This window comes from Botrytis byssoidea, assembly GCF_014898295.1.
Source record: "Botrytis byssoidea strain MUCL 94 chromosome Unknown BBYS_004, whole genome shotgun sequence".
Lineage (NCBI taxonomy): Eukaryota > Fungi > Ascomycota > Leotiomycetes > Helotiales > Sclerotiniaceae > Botrytis > Botrytis byssoidea.
In genome coordinates, this window is record NW_024065845.1 from 1,597,049 (window position 1) to 1,616,391 (window position 19,343).

A 19,343-nucleotide genomic window follows, 5' to 3' on the forward strand; every position below is an offset into this window, starting at 1 on the left:
TCCAAATGTAGTATTGTACGCAAACGAAGATCAATTAGGGAAAGGACTTATTAGAAGAGGTGATATGGATGTTTCATCGGTAAATGCCTGGTTCGATCCTCAGAAGTTCATCTTATATATTCAATACCGAATCAGCCTTACAAGATGAGACAAGATCAGACAAGATTCCGTACTGTATGGATGTTTCGCCTCCCTTTGTATTGATGGAAATGAAGGTTCGGCTTACGCCTCTCTATCATTCCCGCGTGTGGTAGCATTGCGGTCTATCCGTTGAATGCATGGAAAAGGATGCCGCCATGATTGCTCCGTGCTTGTGCCACACGCCTCATGATAATAGAGATCTATATACATAGATTCATTTAGCATCATCACCCAATGAGATGCACGGCCGCATCCTCTTCTTAGGTTTATTAGTTGCATCATACATACCTATGTTTCCTGCATTGCCGGGGCTATCAGCTATGGTTGTCAACAGAGGAACAGAACCGAAGATTCGCTAGATTCAAATTGTAACAGCCAAAATGATCTGATCTATATTTGGCGGCTAACCTTCGCGTGGCAACTGACGGAACCCCGAAAATCTGCAGTCTGAATTGTCAATCTGTGTGGTGGCCATGGCAGTGGCCGGTATTTGCCAGATACTCAAACAATCACCCTGTCTCCCAGTCTATCCCCCAGCTCAAACTACCCAATTCGGATAACTGTAGCGAATCTCTAGATAGTGAAAAAATTGACAGAGTGTTGAGAGGGAATCATAGAACTAGCAGTACCGGTACTGTTAGAAAATCTAGACGTGTACTCATGCGGCCAGAAAGGATGCCACTCATGGTTTATTAGAGGCTCAAGATCGAGTGGATCGCAAGTGGAGAGCAGCCAGTAGTAGTTGTCGTACCGTACTTACTCCTTTGCGATTAGCGCCAGCCAAACTTCCTAAATTCAAACTTTGATTTACTACCACATTCTGGGCCGTGTACTTATTACTCGAGTATAGGTAGCGTCCCGGGGCGTTACGCCAACTCGAGGCCGATTCTTACCATTGTTGAATTATAATAATAAGGACCTGCTCGTCTATTCTATGGCAGCCAATCCCGATTTTCTCAAACTGATTTAAGTTCTGCACTAAATCGTAGAATGGGCCATCAAGATGTTGAAGGATTGCCAAGCAATACAAGCCAGTCAATGCCACAACTAAGCGGTCCTCAAGTACAGTACTAAACACCAGTAAGAAAAGTAACATTTGAGGGGCAAGCCGTTGGGTTTTCAGCCCGAAGAAAGAGAGAGAGAAAGCAAAATAGATTGATGTCCTATTTTGGGTTCTGACCTCAGAGTGCGTTTCAAACATTTTACGACTATGCACTGTATCATGATTGTGCGACCTTCTATAGATTGCAACGCTGTTGTTGGATCTTATATCTCATATGTGACGTGTAATCTGCATGCTTACCTTGGGTATATCAGCACTTGCAATCTATCATGGGCGGTGGTGACGATCTAACCACATAACCCTCTTCAGTATGTACTACCACAATCTCACACGCTACTGATTTGGCACGATCAATTGTAGACCGTTACCCCATATCTTCGGTATCACACTATCCTACTAGAGCAAAAGCAAGGCTGATGGTTATTGCGCCTCTTGAGTCTGTCTTAGATATTTTCGGTTGCTTTTGTGCGACAAAATGTCTTGCATTACTGACTTGACTCAGAACGAAATACATCCTCATTTTTTTATTATCAATTAGAGATTGAAATCAAAGGTTGTTGCATGCACGAATAGGATTGGTGCAGCGACTCCTGGGAACACCATGTAGATGAGGCAAATTCAGGTTTGGGTCCAGTTCCAGGAACCAGGGACAATCTAACGAAATATCTCTAAAAATACCCGATGCAACATATAAATTCCTATTTGCTGGGTTACGATTTCGTGTGGCGACAACGTTAATTCGACGTCAATGTCACAATTAACAATCTGTAAGAATAATTGAATCAGTTATTCTTTATTAATGGACCTGGGACACCCGAGTACATTCACCGGATGTACGCCCTTGTAGAAAAATAACATAGGCCCGGATATACATGGCACATGCTGTTCATCGTCTCCAGAATCTGACATTGTTCCATAAAACCCGATGTCTATTTGTTGATCTGACCCCAAGGTGATGATGCCAATCCAATCCTAGCTCTTTACCATAATCAGTAGGCTGTCAAACCAAGAAATTTCTCATTTGTGAAGCTCTGGATTGGATTAATTTAGCTCAATTTAGCTTGAAGCTGCTGATTAGTGTATTAAACAATGCTTTGATTGGCTCCGTCGGGGTTTGGAAAACCTTCAAAGCTTTCGTGGAGCTGAGGTTCTCTAGACAAATCACCTCGAAGGATCATCATACTTTTAGCCTTACAGAGGTTAACACATCAGTTATACAGCATAGGATCATCGTCACGGTGCGAAAATAGCACGGCTTGGAGTGTTTGGATTTGCAGGATACGTAGCTAACAACAACTCTAACCCCATACTGAAGTTCCAAGTGTCCATTAGTGCAGCTAATCATATAAATGCAGTTCTCATGATTCAACAGTCGATAGATCACAAGGAATACTCTAAAAGTTGGTCTGTTTGTACTGCAATACTGGGATAGTAATGATAGTTGACAAAAACAACCTCTGAGAACAAAGCTAAAGTCAACATTGAAAAGCCAAAGTCAGCAAGCAAGAAGAGCAGAGTAATATTAAGTGCGCGGCTTCTTCCATCATCCAAGAAGTCATGATTTATTACTTTGTGTAAGCATGTATAAAGATTGGATTTGGCATTCTACAGAGTACATACTCCGTAAAGCTCGAGCCAATAGCTCGAGCTCGCATTCGCTTGATTCCTTCAACGAATCATCAAGAATTGAGTTTCTAACTTTCTCGCTTATGTCGAAACTAATCCTAGTCAAATCAAATCAAATCTCAAGCGCATGGGAATATACACGCCCATCCCTGAAGACTATAACGGGTGGAGTTTGTTGTTAAAAGCGGTGGCCTCCCCCACCTCTGGTTAAGATCAGGGATAGTCCTAGCGATTCAAGGCTGAATGTTAGCACGATACCCATTCCTGAATTGGAGAGGTATGGATCCATGCGCCTAGGAGGCATATTTTGTAGGATGTAAATGCTCAAGGATAAAATGATCTCACTGACTGCGGACCAGAAGGAACGACTGATATAACTCACTTTCCTTCTCCATCCAAACCGCTTTTGTTATATATCATCTAGGCATCACCCAACACAACCATGGCCACCACTTTCACCTCCACCATCCACGACTCTAGGCAATACTTTTATTCAACAGCAATGGATTCTTCAGCGGATAAAGAAGAACGCAAGCGCGAGGTATATTGCTCTCCCATAGGCAACTACTATACAGAGACTAATAAGAAGTTATAGTACAATCGTCTTGCACAAAGAGAATTCCGTATGCACTCTAAGGTCTATATTACAAGCAACTAAAAACTAATCATGAGTTTACCAGGCCGAAGAAGAAAGGAGCACCTCAAGAACCTCGAGCAAGCCCAAAAAGAACAGAGCTCGGAGCAGTCTGAAGAGATTGAGCGCTTGAGATATCAAAATGACGAACTCAGAAGAGAGAACGAAACTCTTCGGGCGCAACTATACAATTCAACGACACAAAGTCTCCTGCTTCAACCAGTAGGACAAATACCTTCCGATCATCGACAATACTCTTTATCCCCATCTATTTCTGGCGCATCTATTTCAAATGCCGGTAGCCCCCCTGCTTCTTTAAGCTCAGAGATGATGTCGATGGGCTCAATACCAATGACATCTACGATGATTTCACCATCCACATATGCATATGCCGATTCGGCTGCTTTATCTTCTCAGCCATATATGGTACATCAATCCGGGCTCCGTCCACATAACTCACAAAGCTCACCTGATACATCAGGATACACACGGAATGCTCGATCTGCAATGGGGCCTTCAAATTTTCAACACCCCTCTCTAAGCATCCCTCGAGCCAGCGGCAGTGGCAACGCTACCGACCAACAACCTAGGGCATCTTCCTCAAGACAAAAGTTAGTAGCTCCTATGGACGACGCAGCTTATGGGTGGTATTAACGGTCTGAAGTGTCTTGATGGCTACGGTGCCTTACGATCGCAAAAGAGGTTGCATTGAAATTCGAGAACTTTTCCGTCCACTGCTTTCCGACCCTTCTATTGTGGATGGCTCCTCTCCAGACCGTCATCTCGCCCTTCTTCGCTCCATGACTGACATGCTTCCTCCAACCCTCAAGCCCAACAAGTCACAGCTCGGAAAAGCCCACTATTACGCTATTGATATGATCGCTTCTCCTTCATTGCGAGAACGACTGATGACTTTAGCTGGAGATGTAGCGCTAAGTTTTATTCGGGACTTTGGAAGCTGCATTGGAGAGGCGGATGACACGGGGCAAATTATCATATGGGGAGACGATCCTTACGATGAGATATCATGGGAAGCTTCGCAACCTTTATTGGAGCGATGGGGCTGGCTACTCGGCCGGGATTTTGTGGACAGAAGCAATGCATGGAGGGCACAACGAGGTGCTCCTCCTCTACCTGATTGGTAAAGAAGGAGTTTTGGGAGTGTCGGTTGAATGAACAGGATTTGGTTTGAAACGGACTTTAACGAAGTACCGAATACGGAGTGAAATTGGGAATCACGATATACCACAGCATAGCGAATGGCGTTCAGCATTTTGAAATGGTGTCATGTTTTATTGGGTTAGAGGTTTTATGCATAGAGACCATTTTGGGTCCGACAGACATGAGACGAAGACCAGGTCTGGATTCTTACAATTAGATATCAAAAAAATAAATTTCTACCAACCTACTCTTGAAAATGAAAATGGCGCTGAAGCTTGAATTACCTATCTATTCATGTGATGAAAACCATAGGGGAAGTATAGCCAAGGGTCCGAGGGCCGAGTTGTTTTGGTAATGTACTACCGTGTTGCAGCTTGCACGCGATCAATTAGTGAACTCTAGTTTGAGGGGTACACCAAGAAACTTCATATCGCTCCTATCTTCCAATAGATTATCGAACAATCAATACACTCCAAGAAGATCTAATAGTAATAAGCTCTAGCCAGATATCTTAATCAACTTATTTTCAACACATGATGATCTCTAGCATAGCCCGAGAACTTCATTCCGAGCGTTGAATGCGTACATGAGACTCGTCGTACGTTTAAAATATCACTATACCTCACAAGCACGTCAAAACTGTCAATAATGCCTTAGCACAAGGAGTTCTCCGAAGAGAGGTGCGAGTGGCAAGTGTCGAATATTGTTCATCGACGGGTTTCAACGACGAGGTAGACTTATTCATTACTAGATCTGGCCATCAATCGGAAGCTAAGGAGCTACCCCGCCATGTACGTATGGTTCTATTGAGATCTAAGATCTCAACAAGCTAAATGGTCGTTGATATTGGATTTTCGCGGCTATCGTTGATTGATTTATTAAATATCAGACCACCTTTACCTTAGTGTCGGTAGGTTTGCAGTGGCGAGACGGCTCAAGTTTAACTCAAAAGCATCGACAGGGCTAATAAGTTACGTTGCACTCGAGTTTTGAGATGGTTCCGGAGTGACATGCAGACAAGCTAGTTTTCGAGCATCGATACTACCTTTCCAGATCTGTACTAAGAGCCCGATTACTCATTACGCTATTCGTGTTGAATATCCAGTCAGAAGGTCCAGCTCAAGAAGAATCAAGAACTATGCTACATTTTGTAGATACAGATGAATTTCCTCAAGCATTCGCGCGTGAGTAGTGATTGTCTTGACTTGGAACATCTGGTCAGAGCGGCCAGCACGGGGCGGGGGGAAGAACCACGGAGTCGGAATTCCGATGGACAACAGTAAATAACGGTAAATGAGTGGGTAAGATTAAGACGGCTTAACCATGTTCATTTACTGGTCTAGATGGAAGTTGGAACGATACTTGCCGATTTCAATATTTCAATGTTCAAATTTCGACGTTTACTCAAGCCTCGGTCTTCGACTTCGAGTCAGTGTCTACAAGTGATAGAGGTAACGATAATGTCAGATCAAGTCATAAAATCACTCATTTCATAAGATGGCCGGTACTTTCCATGCTTGGTATATCTTCCCCTTCCCCTTACTGGCCAAATTGTTACGATTGATAGACAGAATAGTGAAGATTTTCTTACTCATCTCTCTAGGTCAAGGGTGTGTGGGTAGGCATATGCACTGCAACATCCATCTCTTTCCCCGCGGCTACCCAATACAAGGATTTTAGATTACACGTTGTCGGTTTTAAGGTTACATCCTGTGGAACCCATCTTGGTTCGCTTCCATAGCAAGCACGGCAAGCATGGTTACAAATCCAAAAATCTCAGGACAGGCCAGCAGGGTTGCTTGTACGGATCTTGAGACTAGGTATAATGGTCAAGAAAGCCTTACCGGAAGCCACCACTGTTATGATATATCCTGGGGCATGGAATCTTTTGTTGAATCCCTGTTCATTTAAGGTCTCAGTAGTGTACGGAGCAGAAGCCTCTCAAAAGCCTCTTCCCGCTGGCACTAATAAGTAGGGATTGATGTCTGGGAAAAGATTGACGCTTTGAAAAGCCTCCTTACATGGAGACTATATGGAGTCTATGGAGCACTCTACCTCTCTACGCACTGTACAGTCCAGAATACTTATCAGGCAACCTTTCTTCTCTGAAAATTTCCCCTATCTAATTGGCCTGCTCGGATGGGTTTTTACAGGACCCGCTAAAACGTTCTGATCGCATGTGGGGATGAAGGCTTTAAAGCCTGTATTTTATGGGTATGAACCGGTTAATTACTTTGGTATCTTGTAGCCTACGATTGATTAAAAAATATTGGTACGGGGCGAGACCTTTGACTTTGATCTCGTCCAAGTCATGGCCTTCTTTTTCTTTCCTAACCATTTTCAGTATACCGTGAATAAAATCATGGTGTGAATATTCAAACAAGTAAAGATCTCTCTTTTACCAACCCCTTTCCAGCTCCCCGGTCGCTTCTTATGTTTCTTGCTAGCCTATTATGACCCATCTTTCATCCGTGGTTTGACAGAATCGAACTGTTCATTGAACTAATGCATGCGAAGAGAAAAAAACTGCCTGCTACCAATGCTCTCTTGCACTTGGCCAGATACAGCGGCATTCCATCATAGTACCAAGCATTCAAAGATTCCTAAGAAAAGAATAACCTTAATGAAACTCCCGGGTCAGCGTCAGCCACCTACAGCGTTGTGGATCAGCACAAGGAAGAAAAAGATCTGACAACAGCGGACAGGTTGGCGTGTTGGCATGCAGTAGCCACGTTGAGGGAGTGAGATGAGCCCCGAAACAATCAATCTCTTTCCGAAGGATCATAAGCCGGCATGGTATTGTTTGACATTTCAGGGAAGCTTTTTGTTCGAGAACAAGACAAATGGCGAGGATGAGGATGCATGCGGGGGCGAGGCGAGGTAAGTCCCGAAGAGGAAGTTCGGGGCGCGGTATGTCGTGCTCACATCAGCAATGCTATTGCTAGCACCATCGACTGTATAGAAGAAGTCTGAGGGATCGACAATGTTTTCTTCCAGATTTGGCTGCTAGACTTGAAATTTTACTATCACGGGATGGGTATTTCCATCTGCAAACACAAACCGGGAATTCACTTATCTTTCGTGCGTCAAGCATCACCCTTTCTTTATCTTAATTCGACGGGATACGATTTTGAAGGCTAATTTTCAGCGATTTGGGAGACTAATATGACACCAAAGAACTGGCCAGGCCGATGTGTGCGGAGCGGCCGCGTTGTGCCGTCTCCGTTGTATGAAGAGAGAGAAGATAATGATAACTAATATCTGCAAGGCTGAAATCGAAGATCGGCAGTGAGAGGATGGCAATGTGATTGGCGCCTTTTTACGAAGTGCATGCGTATTTCCTAGATAGCTTTTAGCAACAGCCTGCTATAGTTAGCACACACGGTGGATAATCTTTTAAATCTTTTAAAAAATTTGAGAGATTGAAAAGATTTAAATAAAATAAGGAAAATTTTGATTTATTTTGATTTGATTTGATTTGAGCAAATTCCCTTTTATCTTTCAATTTAATAAAATAATAATTTATAAAAAGATTAAAACTTTTAATTGTAATTTTAAAAACTCAGAATAATCTTTAAAATAATACTTAAATCCAAATTTATTAACCAATTTATTAGTTAGAGATTTTCAAAAAGCATTAGATAAACTATAAATTATAATAGTCGGCTCTCATAAGCGGCCGACTAGTTTCTAATTGGGGAAAGCGAACATCCTCGGAGAGCGAATTATCTCTGTGAGATTTTGGTGATAGATTTATAATTTTTATTGAAAAATATTTGAATTTCATAAACAATATTATAAATTTTAAAGCAATTCAAGAGAATTTAATATCATTAAAAAGCTAGAATCCTATTGGTTAGAATTATATAAAAATATAAAATATTGATTTGAAATTGATAATTGTATATTGAAAACAGATTAGATTTGTAGTAAAATTTGATGATTTTAGTAATTTTTGTATTCAAAATCTTATAGGAACAATTCGCTTTTTAGGAATATTCGCTTTCCCTAATTAGGAATTAGTCGGCCGCTTATAAGAGCCGACTATTAGTTCTTAATTTTAGGTTTTTCCTTTCTAATGTGATTTTGAATATTTATAAAATATAACATTGCATAAATTTCAAAAAAGTGAATATATTTATTGGGAAATACAGGGAAGTGCTCAGAATGACGAGTGAGATTTGAACACAAAAGAATACGCGTTACGCATGCTTGTTTTTTGCAATGCGCGGCTGGATATTTCGCAAAGAATACCCGCTGGATAGAGACGAGTGGGAAGGTGCAAGATGTGTGCTGACGTTGGTTTCTTTTGCAGCGCAGCGCGCTCGATGTACCAGAAAGTCTTAGTGTGAAATGGAACTATAAGTGGATGTGAGGGAACCTTGGCAGACCCGACAGCAGAATAGCGGTGGGCGGCTAAACTCGAGATTTCTATTCCTGCTGTACTCTTCCCAACCCTTGAAAACACATTTCGTAGGTAAGATATGACATCTGTTGTGTAAGCATGCGAATACAGTGAGAAATGGAGATATTCTACCTCCGTGGTCAAGTGAAACAACAGACGGATATTCAGGATCTTAACTCCGTCGTTCGATGAATATTCGAATAGAGATTGAGATGCATAGGTAGGTAACCCAGCTACCTGATGTGTCTATATTACCCTCCTAGGTGTTCCAGATGCAAGCCAGGAGTATCACCAGGAAGAAGAGATTTAACGGACAATCGCGGGAGTGCATACAGACGAGACAGTTCTCATATATATCTGAGGTGAGATGAATACGTAGACATGTAGGTACGTGGAGGAGGAATTGCAGCCGAGAAACGCGGCGCAGTATGTTTCTATTTTATCGACTTGAGCTTTCTCCCATCGATTTCGTCGATGTTCCCATTTCTGTTGTGTTGTTTTTTTATTTTTGCTTTTGCGGTGTTTATACTTTGAGTAGGGCGGATTGGGAACATGGTGGCTTCTATTAGTAGTCCCCGTCTGATATGGCACCAGATTTCTTTTTACGAGAGTCGGGAGGTTAAATCTACAGTTGGCTGGTTTGTCTATTGGTATTAGGGGCTTCAATCTCGCAAATTGCAGACTGAAAATGTGCGACGTTTGAATGATTGAGTATACCATACTGCATAGATCGACTGAATCCACTGCATGGATTGGATTCCATTGACAGATTAAACACGCTCATAGATTGAACTTCCCTACTTCAAAGATTGAATCTGCCTCCCCAATCGACAATATCCGAAGCATTCAATTCTTAAATTCTTGCCAACAATCAAGCTTTGGAGACGGACAAACAAACCACCGTCAAGGATTCACATCACAAAACTTGTGGGACATAGGATAGTTTCAAGTCTAGACGGGAATCCGGATTTGGAGCGTCTTGATGGTGAGGGGTATCGGGGTCTCCTTTCTCGACGCCGTGCTTACTTGCTCTCGCGACGATGAATATGGATGTAAAGCACGTCGATAGAAGTAATGCGTCGTGATGGTATTACATTTCAAAAGTGGTAAGTATATCTTCGCCCAAAGTCTACCAGGTTAGAATAAGATGCTCCGAAGTAGATGAGAAGCAGGTTCTTTCACCGAGTCTCTGATAACTGGCATAGAAATGGCACTTCGTAGCTCGGAAGTTTGGAGAGGTCATGTAGCATGATTGCTGTTAATTTCACAAACAATTTCTGCTCTAAAGTAGCCAGACGCTCTCATATTATTTTCCAAGAGAAGTCGTGTATTACTGAAAGTTTGGAAGCAATAGAGGTTATTTGTCTCTTTATTCGTTTCATAAATATATATATCGATTATGGCGAAAATCAGTGATGACTATGATACATGAAGTATGCCGGATATTAACCATCACATAATTGAAACTTTCAGGAAAAGAGCTTATTTCCGTCCCAAAGTTTACCCCCAAATAAACCTTATATACCCAATTCATTCCGTAAATCAAATTCTCATCATTCGTCATCCATATCATCATCATCTTTAGCATTGATTGTTCCTTCCCCCTTAGCCTTATTTTTTTTCATGTCAAAGCCCCTCAGAAGACTGACAAAGATATGCCTAGATTTCTTTCCTAAGGCCTTGGCCCATATATCCAGGGTCTCTGTTACCCACATCAATAACTTGCTGAAGAAGAACAAGCAGACGAAGGACGCCGATACCACTACCGCAAACCCAACCCAGTAATCATACAGCGAATACTTGCCTTCAATATCACTAAGCTGAGTTGAGAAGTAAGAGGTCATAAGTGATACGGGAAGGAAAAGCACCGATAGTTTGGCGAGCAGGGTGGCTGAGCGATTGAGGCGGGCAGTAGCTTGAGAGTCTTTTTGGGAATTAATGCTGAAATACTTGAGATGTGTTAGCTTACTCGCAGTCAATTAACAACAGTGGAGGGAATTCTTACGGTAGTACTCAATGCGTCCTTTTCGGCGAGGAACTCACCAGTTTCGCTCAGAATCAATAATTTTAAGCGATCACCGAGTCTCTCGAATCTTTGGCTCGCAGAAGCAGCTAACTTAACTCCGCTTCTCCCACTTTGAGTTATAAATGAGGCGTCAGGTGTGCCTGATTCCCACGTACTCGAGTTCTTGGGTTCCAGAATCCTGGTTATGAGGTTATGGTAGCCGTTGTACAAGTGTTGCATCCGACGAATTCTCTTGCTAAGGAAGTGAAGATGGGGAATGATTCTTATGTCAGGACCTTTGTTGGACTTTCTTGTCATGTCTTCGAATATAGAGGTCTCCAACTCTTTTAAACTTCCCCTGAAAAAAGCCACTGTTTTGTAGACAGCTCGCCAATCATCAAATAGGTAGTAAAAAAGGTTGCTTGCTCCTTCTGTCCCGCTATTCGCGTGCGCTGTATTCAAATCTAGAACCTGTCGGACAGACTGCATGGATATTGGATCCGCCGTCTCATGACCCGACTTGGAAAGTTGGCCTAAAACGCTCAGAGTATTGCCGCGCAGTGACTTGAGATCCTTTTTCGTCGCCTTAATTGGCCCTGTATCTTCATGTACAGCTATAACTGTATTATCGTCGCACAGTATAAGCCAAGACCAGAGTCTACACTGGAATCTGTCTATGAATAGATTTTGAACTGTTGGATTATCTTTTTCCTTCATCGGTGGATCGATATCATGCATCCAATTCGCACCAATGCACATGAAACGTGCTCCTACGTCAACGGATTGGTAGTTGATCATTTGTTGTGCAATAGTATAATGGCTCGTGGTGGCCGGGGGCGCATGATGAGCTGTATGTGTTCTGGGCATATTCATACTCGCTCTGCCAGTTTCGATATCATCCTTTTCGAACAATTTCTCTTTGTAACTGACTCGATGATCCTTACTGGTCGGATTTTTCGGTGGCAGGGTTTTGATGATAGCCAGAAGCCTTGGAGAAAACCCATACCGATGTGCAAGAACATCCATTATATCAGTCTGTCGGTTTGGACCCCAGATATTGCTGTCGCATATTAGCAAACACTCTTGCAAAATTGATACCATCACTTACATCCATCGCACAGGAGGTCGATCGCGCTCGGCTTGCGTGGAAGGTTCATCTAGGAGCCTGTTTACTTGGCCTGCGTTCAGATCAAAGGCAATTCGAGCTTCGAGTTTGCCAAACTCGACAACAAAGTTGCGGGTATTTTCATCTCCCGCTCGATCGAGGCTGTCTTTATATACAACTTGTTGGTCGAAGTCCGCGAATATTCCGTCTTTCTCCATGTTGTATAGGCTTCGTATGCATACTATGCAGGAAAATGAAGATTGAAATCATGATGGGCAAATCTCATGAGTTTATATGTGTAGGCTGTGCTGTGCTGTGCTGTGCTGTGAATGCTGCCGTCGAGAGGCGCACAAGGCTGATTTTGGAGCTGTGAAACATGAGGGGGACCTGTCCGTGGTAGTATTCTGATGTATCCTGGCTGAATGACTGGCTATCGATTAGCGATACACGTTTTGGTGTTCTTCCCCCCTGTTGGCGCTTATCTATTTACTATCAGTTCCCAGCTTATACCTCGAGGCTTTTGACCAGTCACGCGAGAACATCAGCAGGGGACAATTCGCCCATAACATAATCTCTTGTTGGTGTTTCTCTTCAAAACTGCTTTCTCAATTGACATCACATAACAGGTTACCCAGAGTGTGGTTCCGAGAAGACAAACGCTTTTCGATATTTGATGGTGCCAGTGTACCACTATTTCAGTGCAACGATCTTCCTATTTATCAACGATAGTAAAGCTTATTACTTCGCACCTTAAAACGTCAAAATGACCTACGAAATCATACATGTATCCAGTGATGATCTTGTACGGTCCTATGTCGGAAAGTACAAAGATTTTAGGCTTCTATCTCTGCAAGTCGCACCTGAATCTTTCGCATCCAATTACTCTACGGAAGCCGCGTTCTTAGACGAAGTATGGTACGAACGTCTTGCAAACCCACACGCAGCTACATATTTTGCGCTTGAAAATTCTAAAATCGTCGGTACTGTTTCAATGCTTGGCCCATTGATTTATGGCCCAGAAGACATGTCGGTCCTTGGAAATCCATGGCAAGCGATTGGTGATAAGATATCCAACGAACAGGCAATATGCCATTATCGAATGAACGGAGTATTTACAGATGTTCGTGGGCAAGGAGTCGGGAAAGCGCTTATTGAAGCGGCCTTGAAATATGCAGGAGGTGAAGCAGCGGTGCAGGGCAAAGCGTTTGTATGCAGTATTGTAGTAGAGTCAGAAAATTCTGGAGCTCGGCGATTATATGAAAGGTGTGGTTTTGTGGCCATGAAAGAGGTACCGAATGGAGACACGGCCGTCATACTCATGACAACACCAGGCTAGAAGTTACGAATTTAGTAAACGATATTGAGTCGAGCATTCTTGTCTTTTTTCATACAAATTTCTGCAAGGTTTGAATGGCTGCGGGATTCCGAAGTAGCTGGTAGGCATTGCATATAACATAACCACAATATACTTTGACTCATCTAAGCAGGCTGAAGTTGTTACTTCCCACTCAACTCCCATATATTGTAATGATTTTGTAATGATGCCATACAATCATATAGTTTTGCAGATTTCATTTATATCATATACGCACATAATTTCTATATATTCTGTCGATATCGTACAATCATCTCATTTTGATATAAAAATGCCCTTGAGGGAGTCAGGGCGTGGCAGAGTGGGATCACAAGGAGTCTCATTTATGTCAACATTTAGAAATAACCATATAACAAAGAGAGCAGGTTCAATTAGAACGTGTGTAAATTTAAGATTATATCCCTACTGGTATCATATCCATGCATCCTCCAACGCCCATACTAGAAACAAGAGCAGAGATCCGCCATACCATGCCGCCAAACCCATTTTTCATAACCCATCATGCATGTACCATCCGTTTCGTACCCAATATTTTACACTACCACAGCTCCTGTGCTCTCGATAGCTAAACCATTCTTTTCAGCATTAATCTTCACTACCGCATTTTCGCCAGTCTTCAATTCTCCCCTGATGATCTTATCGGCCAGTCCATTACCAATCTCCTTGGAGATGAGTCGATTAAGCGGCCGGGCGCCAAACCTAGAGTCATAGCCTCTATCAGCAAGCCATTGTCGCACCTCTTGATCTACTTCAAGTGTGATTCGTCGATCGTCTAACCTCTTCTGGAGTTCTAAAAGTCGGATATCGACAATATCTCGGAGAGCCTCCTTAGAAAGACGTTTGAATATTATAAATTCGTCAATGCGGTTGAGAAATTCAGGAGCATCTGTGATTATTGTTAGTTTTGAGTGAAGAAAAAAGATCACGCAGGAGGCTAGGTAAACTTACAATTATGTTGCACAACATCCATTACAGCGTTGCGGACAGAAGGTGCAATATCGCCATTTGTCTCTTCTTTATATGGATGCGAGGGGTTGAGGCCAACGAGGATATCTGCGCCCAAATTGGAGGTGAAGACGATTAAAGTGTTGCGGAAATCAACTTTGCGGCCTTGACTATCCGTCAAAAACCCTTCGTCCAATACCTGCAGAAGGAGAGCAGAGATATCTCGATGGGCTTTTTCAAATTCATCGAAAAGAAGGACTGCATAAGGTTTTCTTCTGACAGCTTCAGTGAGTTGTCCAGCATCATCATATCCAACATATCCGGCGGGACTACCGATCAGCTTCGAAACCGTATGCCGCTCTTGAAATTCACTCATATCAAAACGAACAACAGCTGATTCAGTCGAGAACAAAAAGTTTGCCATCTTTTTGCAAAGCTCAGTCTTTCCCACACCCGTCGGACCGAGAAAGAAAAACGATGCAAGTGGTCTATTTTCGCCATTCAAACCTGCTCGTTGCATTCGGACTGCATTTGCAACCGATCTGAGAGCCTCATCTTGACCACGGACGGACTGTCTCAAAGTATCTTCCATATGAATAAGCTTCTCGGCGTGCCCCGAAGTTAACTTTGTAACAGGAATGCCAGTGACACGTGATACAACAGCCGCAATGTCGTCAGCAGTCACAGCGTCGTGGATCAAAGTACCTCCGGATGAAGGGCCCGTCTCTCCATCTTTGGGCAACTTTGCTTCTAATGATGGGATTACGGAATATCTTAGCTCTCCAGCACGGCCATAATTGTTTTCGCGTTGTGCCTGATCGAGCTCGACGCGAGCTTTCTCGAGGTCCTCTTTTGTCTTCTTGATAGCATCAATTTCAGACCTCTCTGCTTCCCATTTCTCTGTCAACAATTTCGCTTCCTCTTGACACTTTTTCAGATCGTTTTCGAGCTTTTCGCGTCGTTCTTTGCTGGCGATATCTGTCTCCTTTCTAAGACTCTCGAGCTCTATCTGTAGCGTCATGATCTTTTGGTCAAGCTGCATAATATCGTCCGGCTTACTCTCTTGCTGTAACCTCAGACCACTTGCAGCTTCATCCATAAGGTCAATTGCTTTGTCAGGTAAGAAGCGATCTGTGATATACCGATTGCTGTAGGTAGCAGCAGCAACCAAAGCCCCATCTGTAATGCGAACTCCATGATGCACTTCATACTTTTCCTTGATGCCTCTAAGAACACTGATTGTATCCTGTATCGTCGGTTCATTGACTTGAATAGGCTGAAAGCGTCTTGCCAAAGCGACGTCCTTCTCGATTAGACGATACTCGTTGAGTGTGGTTGCTCCGCAGCATTGCAATTCACCCCGAGATAGTGCAGGTTTCAACAGATTACTTGCATCAATACTTCCTTCAGCCTTCCCTAATCCTAATAGCGTGTGCAACTCGTCCACAAATAGAATTACGCCGCCATGGGCTTCTTGAACCTGGGAGTTGTTAGAACGGTTTCAAACATTTACAGATTTCAAGCAAAAGATGGTACGTCTTGCACAGTGTGCAATTTTGTATAGCGAGATATAGCATTGTGAGTAGGTCTAACTATGAGGCCTATATCGACAGTCTGTATGTGTCTCAAGTGTACCACTTGGTCGTGCGTACTTAAAGAACATAACAAAACGACTATATCTACTGGCAAGCAACCACCGCGATGGAAATGAATACCCACCTCTTTCAAGACCGACTTCAATCGTTCCTCGAAATCACCACGAAACTTCGCCCCAGCAATAAGTTGTCCAAGATCCAGCGATATCACTTTCTTGTCTTTCACACTTTCTGGCACATCGCCTCTGACTATTCGTTGTGCTAAGCCCTCTAATATAGCTGTCTTTCCTGTTCCTGCACTTCCGATCAATACCGGGTTGTTTTTCGTTCGCCGCGATAGTACTTGTATAGTTCTGTTAATTTCCGAATCTCTACCAATGACCGGATCTAGTTTTCCCTCCTTTGCACGCGCAGTCAAATCAACACCATATTGTTCCAAGGCAGACTTTTGCTCTCCACCACCCATATCCATGCGGTGCGTGCCGCCTGGAGGGTGTGGGCGTCCATTTGCGTATGTGCGAAGCGCAGTAAGAGGTGCGATATTTCTATAAGTGAATGCATGACTGCTATGTAATGGAAATTTGGTCAATGGTCGTCCGATTCGAATTTGTAGAGGAGCTCCTCTAAAAAGGCGAGAAGAGCTCTCAATTTGTCGTAATGCTTTGATATTCCTCATTATCGTGAGATTGAATGTCTTCAGTTCTAAAGAAAGAAAAGGAAAAGAAAAAGGAAATGGGAGAAAGATTATAATGAATCAACATATCCTAAGACAGAATATATATATATATATATATGTAGGTGAATTTATAAATTCTATCTAGAATAGTCTCGAGCATTCTGAGCGGGACGTGGAAGCTTCCCGCGATCTCCCCCCACTAGCTGTATCTCTACGGGAGCTTAGGTAAGCAATATCATTTCATGCCTTATTTTTGACGGCAGCCATTGGGCAAGAGAATCAAGCCTGATCCCGCCCCGCCACTAGGTGTCTCTCGATTGTAGCTAATTTAATTTCGCTTTAAGCGATTGTAGACAATGCCTGAGCCAATCAAATTTTCACACCGTGGAAAGCAGCCGAAAGCACCATTTTTGAAGTTCCATCTTCTTCCCAAAATTTGACTCACCCCACCACTCCTCATCACAATCAACATCACCAATTTTGTTTGTTTTCCTCCTTTCTTAAAAAAGATAAAAAATTCTTCACCTCTAATATCAAGAAAGAAGATATCTTACATTTTTTACAATGGGATTCACAGACTTTGTCAACGATGCTGGTCTTACCAGTAAGCTTTTCCCCGCCACGATAGAGATAGATAATCTCAAGTCGAAGAATTTTGAAAAAGCGCAGAAATTGACTTGACTTAGTGCTCAACAACTGGTTGGAGACTCGTTCATACATCGTTGGGTATGTGTTTAATTTCTTATCTGGACATCTGTCCGTTTTCATTTCTACCTGCGAGGCAGCATCCATGATGTGTCTATTTGCGCATCAGTACCCCTCCTCGAACAATTCCTAATATGATGAGCAACATTGGTCCGTGTTACTGAGCGGCCTCAAGAACCGCATTATGGCGATAAACCAAGCTTTTTTGCATCTCTGATTTCTCTACTTTCATTGCAGCGATTTACCCAGAAAATGATCGAAGAAAATATTAACTAGAGGTTATAGATACTCCCCAAGCCAAGCTGATGTAGCCGTCTTCAAGGCTCAGCAATCCGCCCCAGATGCCGCAAAATTCCCCCACGTTGCTAGATGGTACAAGCACATCAACTCCTGGACCGAGGAATTCGGTACCCTCCCAGGTGATGCTTCCAAGGAATACACTTCATATGGCCCAGATAAGACCGAGGCTACCTTGAACCCAGCAAAGGCTCCAGCTGCCGAGGAAGAGGATGATGATGAGGTCGATCTTTTCGGCAGTGATGACGAGGAAGAAGATGCGGAGGCTGCCAGAATTAAGGAGGAGCGTCTGGCCGAGTACAAGAAGAAGAAGGAGGGCAAGAGCAAGCCTGCTGCCAAGTCTGTCGTCACAATGGATGTCAAGCCATGGGGTAAGTCGGGTTTTTGATTTGACGCTGATAACAATACTGATCGATTTATAGATGATGAGACCGACATGGCCGCATTGGAGGCTGCTGTTCGTGGCATCGAGAAGGACGGTCTCGTTTGGGGTGCTTCTAAACTTGTTGCTGTTGGTTTCGGTATCAAGAAGTTGCAGATCAACTTGGTCATTGAGGATGACAAGATTGGTCTTGATGATTTGCAAGAGGAGATTGCTGAGTTCGAGGACTATGTCCAATCCTCCGATATTGTATGCTATGCCCCTTCTGATCCCATTGACAACGGCTAATAAGAACAGGCTGCCATGCAAAAGCTATAAAGCATCATTACGTCTAGGTTTTACCTTCGACTTCCGCTTCGTTCCTGTTCCTGAGATGATTCCACGTTACCTATGGAGGTTTTGACTCTGATCAGTCAATAAATTATTATGATAAAAAATAAGTTTTACGAAATGATGATAATCATGGACTGGGATAGAATTGAAATGCAAAAAAAGCCATAACAAGTACATAAATTTTACATGCAGATTACTTTTGTGATTCATTTGTGCCAAATTAATGTTTTTGTAATATTTTACTCGCATATCTGTAAAAGACAAACCGATTGCCCACTATCGCGCTTACGGTTCCCAAGGAGCCGCACCTTTACTAATAACGAGGACAAGCTGGAAACTTTGACAACCCACAATATTTTAACAAAACACTACATTCTCCAGCATGACTTGGATCTCCAAATCAATTACGGGCCTCGGCTTGTTGTTTCTCACGCACGCGTAAGTATACCGAAATCTAAACGATTCTGCAATCACTGACAGATATTATTCTTTAGCTGCTATTCTGCCCACGAACACTCGGCCCTACAATCTACAGGAGTTGCCCATCTATCCTCTATCTCCTCCCACGCTACAACTACTGCCTCTCTACCAATCGACATATCTATCGAGACCATAGTATCGATTTTTATTGTTTGTCTTGGCTTAGTTTTAGGCACACCAGAATTACGACCTATACAATGGCGGGTTTGGGCAGGTAAAATTGAGCGAGAGGGAGCGAAAGGCTTTATGGACGCAGATGGAGAGGTGGACAAAGATTTTGTTGGAAACCCCTTCAGAGTCCTTGAGAGTCGACCAAGCTTCATAGACATCAGAAGGCAAAGACACGAGTTTGCGGAGTGGATCAGGGAAGGAGGGGAACAAATTCCAACAAAAGAGTTATAGATCGAGGGGGCAA

The 19,343-nt window shown here is 43.0% G+C and overlaps 7 protein-coding genes across 7 annotated transcripts; 4 read left to right on the forward strand and 3 right to left on the reverse strand.

The window, feature by feature from the left end:
• Positions 1 to 222: 222 nt before the first annotated feature.
• EAE97_002576 (uncharacterized protein) lies at positions 223 to 616 on the reverse strand (the record flags this gene model as incomplete). Its single annotated transcript, XM_038873087.1, has 3 exons — positions 223 to 341; positions 430 to 459; positions 550 to 616. The coding sequence occupies 3 exons, from the start codon at positions 614 to 616 to the stop codon at positions 223 to 225; spliced, it is 216 nt and encodes a 71-aa protein (XP_038736293.1).
• Positions 617 to 3,272: 2,656 nt separating this feature from the next.
• Positions 3,273 to 4,609, forward strand: EAE97_002577 (uncharacterized protein; the record flags this gene model as incomplete). Its single annotated transcript, XM_038873088.1, has 4 exons — positions 3,273 to 3,371; positions 3,426 to 3,453; positions 3,511 to 4,075; positions 4,129 to 4,609. 4 exons carry the CDS (start codon positions 3,273 to 3,275, stop codon positions 4,607 to 4,609), a joined length of 1,173 nt encoding a protein of 390 aa, XP_038736294.1.
• A 5,691-nt stretch (positions 4,610 to 10,300) lies between these two features.
• Positions 10,301 to 12,542, reverse strand: EAE97_002578 (uncharacterized protein). Its single transcript, XM_038873089.1, has 3 exons — positions 12,144 to 12,542; positions 11,036 to 12,095; positions 10,301 to 10,979 (listed from the first exon to the last, which is right to left on the reverse strand). The coding sequence occupies exons 1-3, from the start codon at positions 12,356 to 12,358 to the stop codon at positions 10,584 to 10,586; spliced, it is 1,671 nt and encodes a 556-aa protein (XP_038736295.1). The 5' UTR covers positions 12,359 to 12,542; the 3' UTR covers positions 10,301 to 10,583.
• A 361-nt stretch (positions 12,543 to 12,903) lies between these two features.
• Positions 12,904 to 13,476, forward strand: EAE97_002579 (uncharacterized protein; the record flags this gene model as incomplete). Its single annotated transcript, XM_038873090.1, has 1 exon — positions 12,904 to 13,476. The coding sequence occupies one exon, from the start codon at positions 12,904 to 12,906 to the stop codon at positions 13,474 to 13,476; it is 573 nt and encodes a 190-aa protein (XP_038736296.1).
• Positions 13,477 to 14,048: 572 nt separating this feature from the next.
• On the reverse strand, positions 14,049 to 16,731 carry EAE97_002580 (uncharacterized protein; the record flags this gene model as incomplete). The annotated part of the gene is made up of 3 exons (XM_038873091.1): positions 14,049 to 14,401; positions 14,464 to 15,940; positions 16,180 to 16,731. The coding sequence occupies 3 exons, from the start codon at positions 16,729 to 16,731 to the stop codon at positions 14,049 to 14,051; spliced, it is 2,382 nt and encodes a 793-aa protein (XP_038736297.1).
• A 564-nt stretch (positions 16,732 to 17,295) lies between these two features.
• EAE97_002581 (uncharacterized protein) lies at positions 17,296 to 18,433 on the forward strand (the record flags this gene model as incomplete). The annotated part of the gene is made up of 5 exons (XM_038873092.1): positions 17,296 to 17,335; positions 17,418 to 17,457; positions 17,722 to 18,104; positions 18,156 to 18,364; positions 18,413 to 18,433. 5 exons carry the CDS (start codon positions 17,296 to 17,298, stop codon positions 18,431 to 18,433), a joined length of 693 nt encoding a protein of 230 aa, XP_038736298.1.
• Positions 18,434 to 18,830: 397 nt separating this feature from the next.
• Positions 18,831 to 19,330, forward strand: EAE97_002582 (uncharacterized protein; the record flags this gene model as incomplete). The annotated part of the gene is made up of 2 exons (XM_038873093.1): positions 18,831 to 18,886; positions 18,943 to 19,330. The coding sequence occupies 2 exons, from the start codon at positions 18,831 to 18,833 to the stop codon at positions 19,328 to 19,330; spliced, it is 444 nt and encodes a 147-aa protein (XP_038736299.1).
• Positions 19,331 to 19,343: the final 13 nt, after the last annotated feature.

What these genes read in the sequence shown, in the direction of transcription:
- EAE97_002578 (XM_038873089.1), bottom strand. Translation starts at nt 12,358, where the DNA reads ATGGAGAAAGACGGAATATTCGCGGACTTCGACCAACAAGTTGTATAT. An exon ending in CGACCTCCTGTGCGATGGAT is followed by an intron (nt 12,096 to 12,143) that starts GTAAGTGATGGT and finishes AATATGCGACAG; the next exon opens with CAATATCTGGGGTCCAAACC. An exon ending in AGGACGCATTGAGTACTACC is followed by an intron (nt 10,980 to 11,035) that starts GTAAGAATTCCC and finishes ACACATCTCAAG; the next exon opens with TATTTCAGCATTAATTCCCA.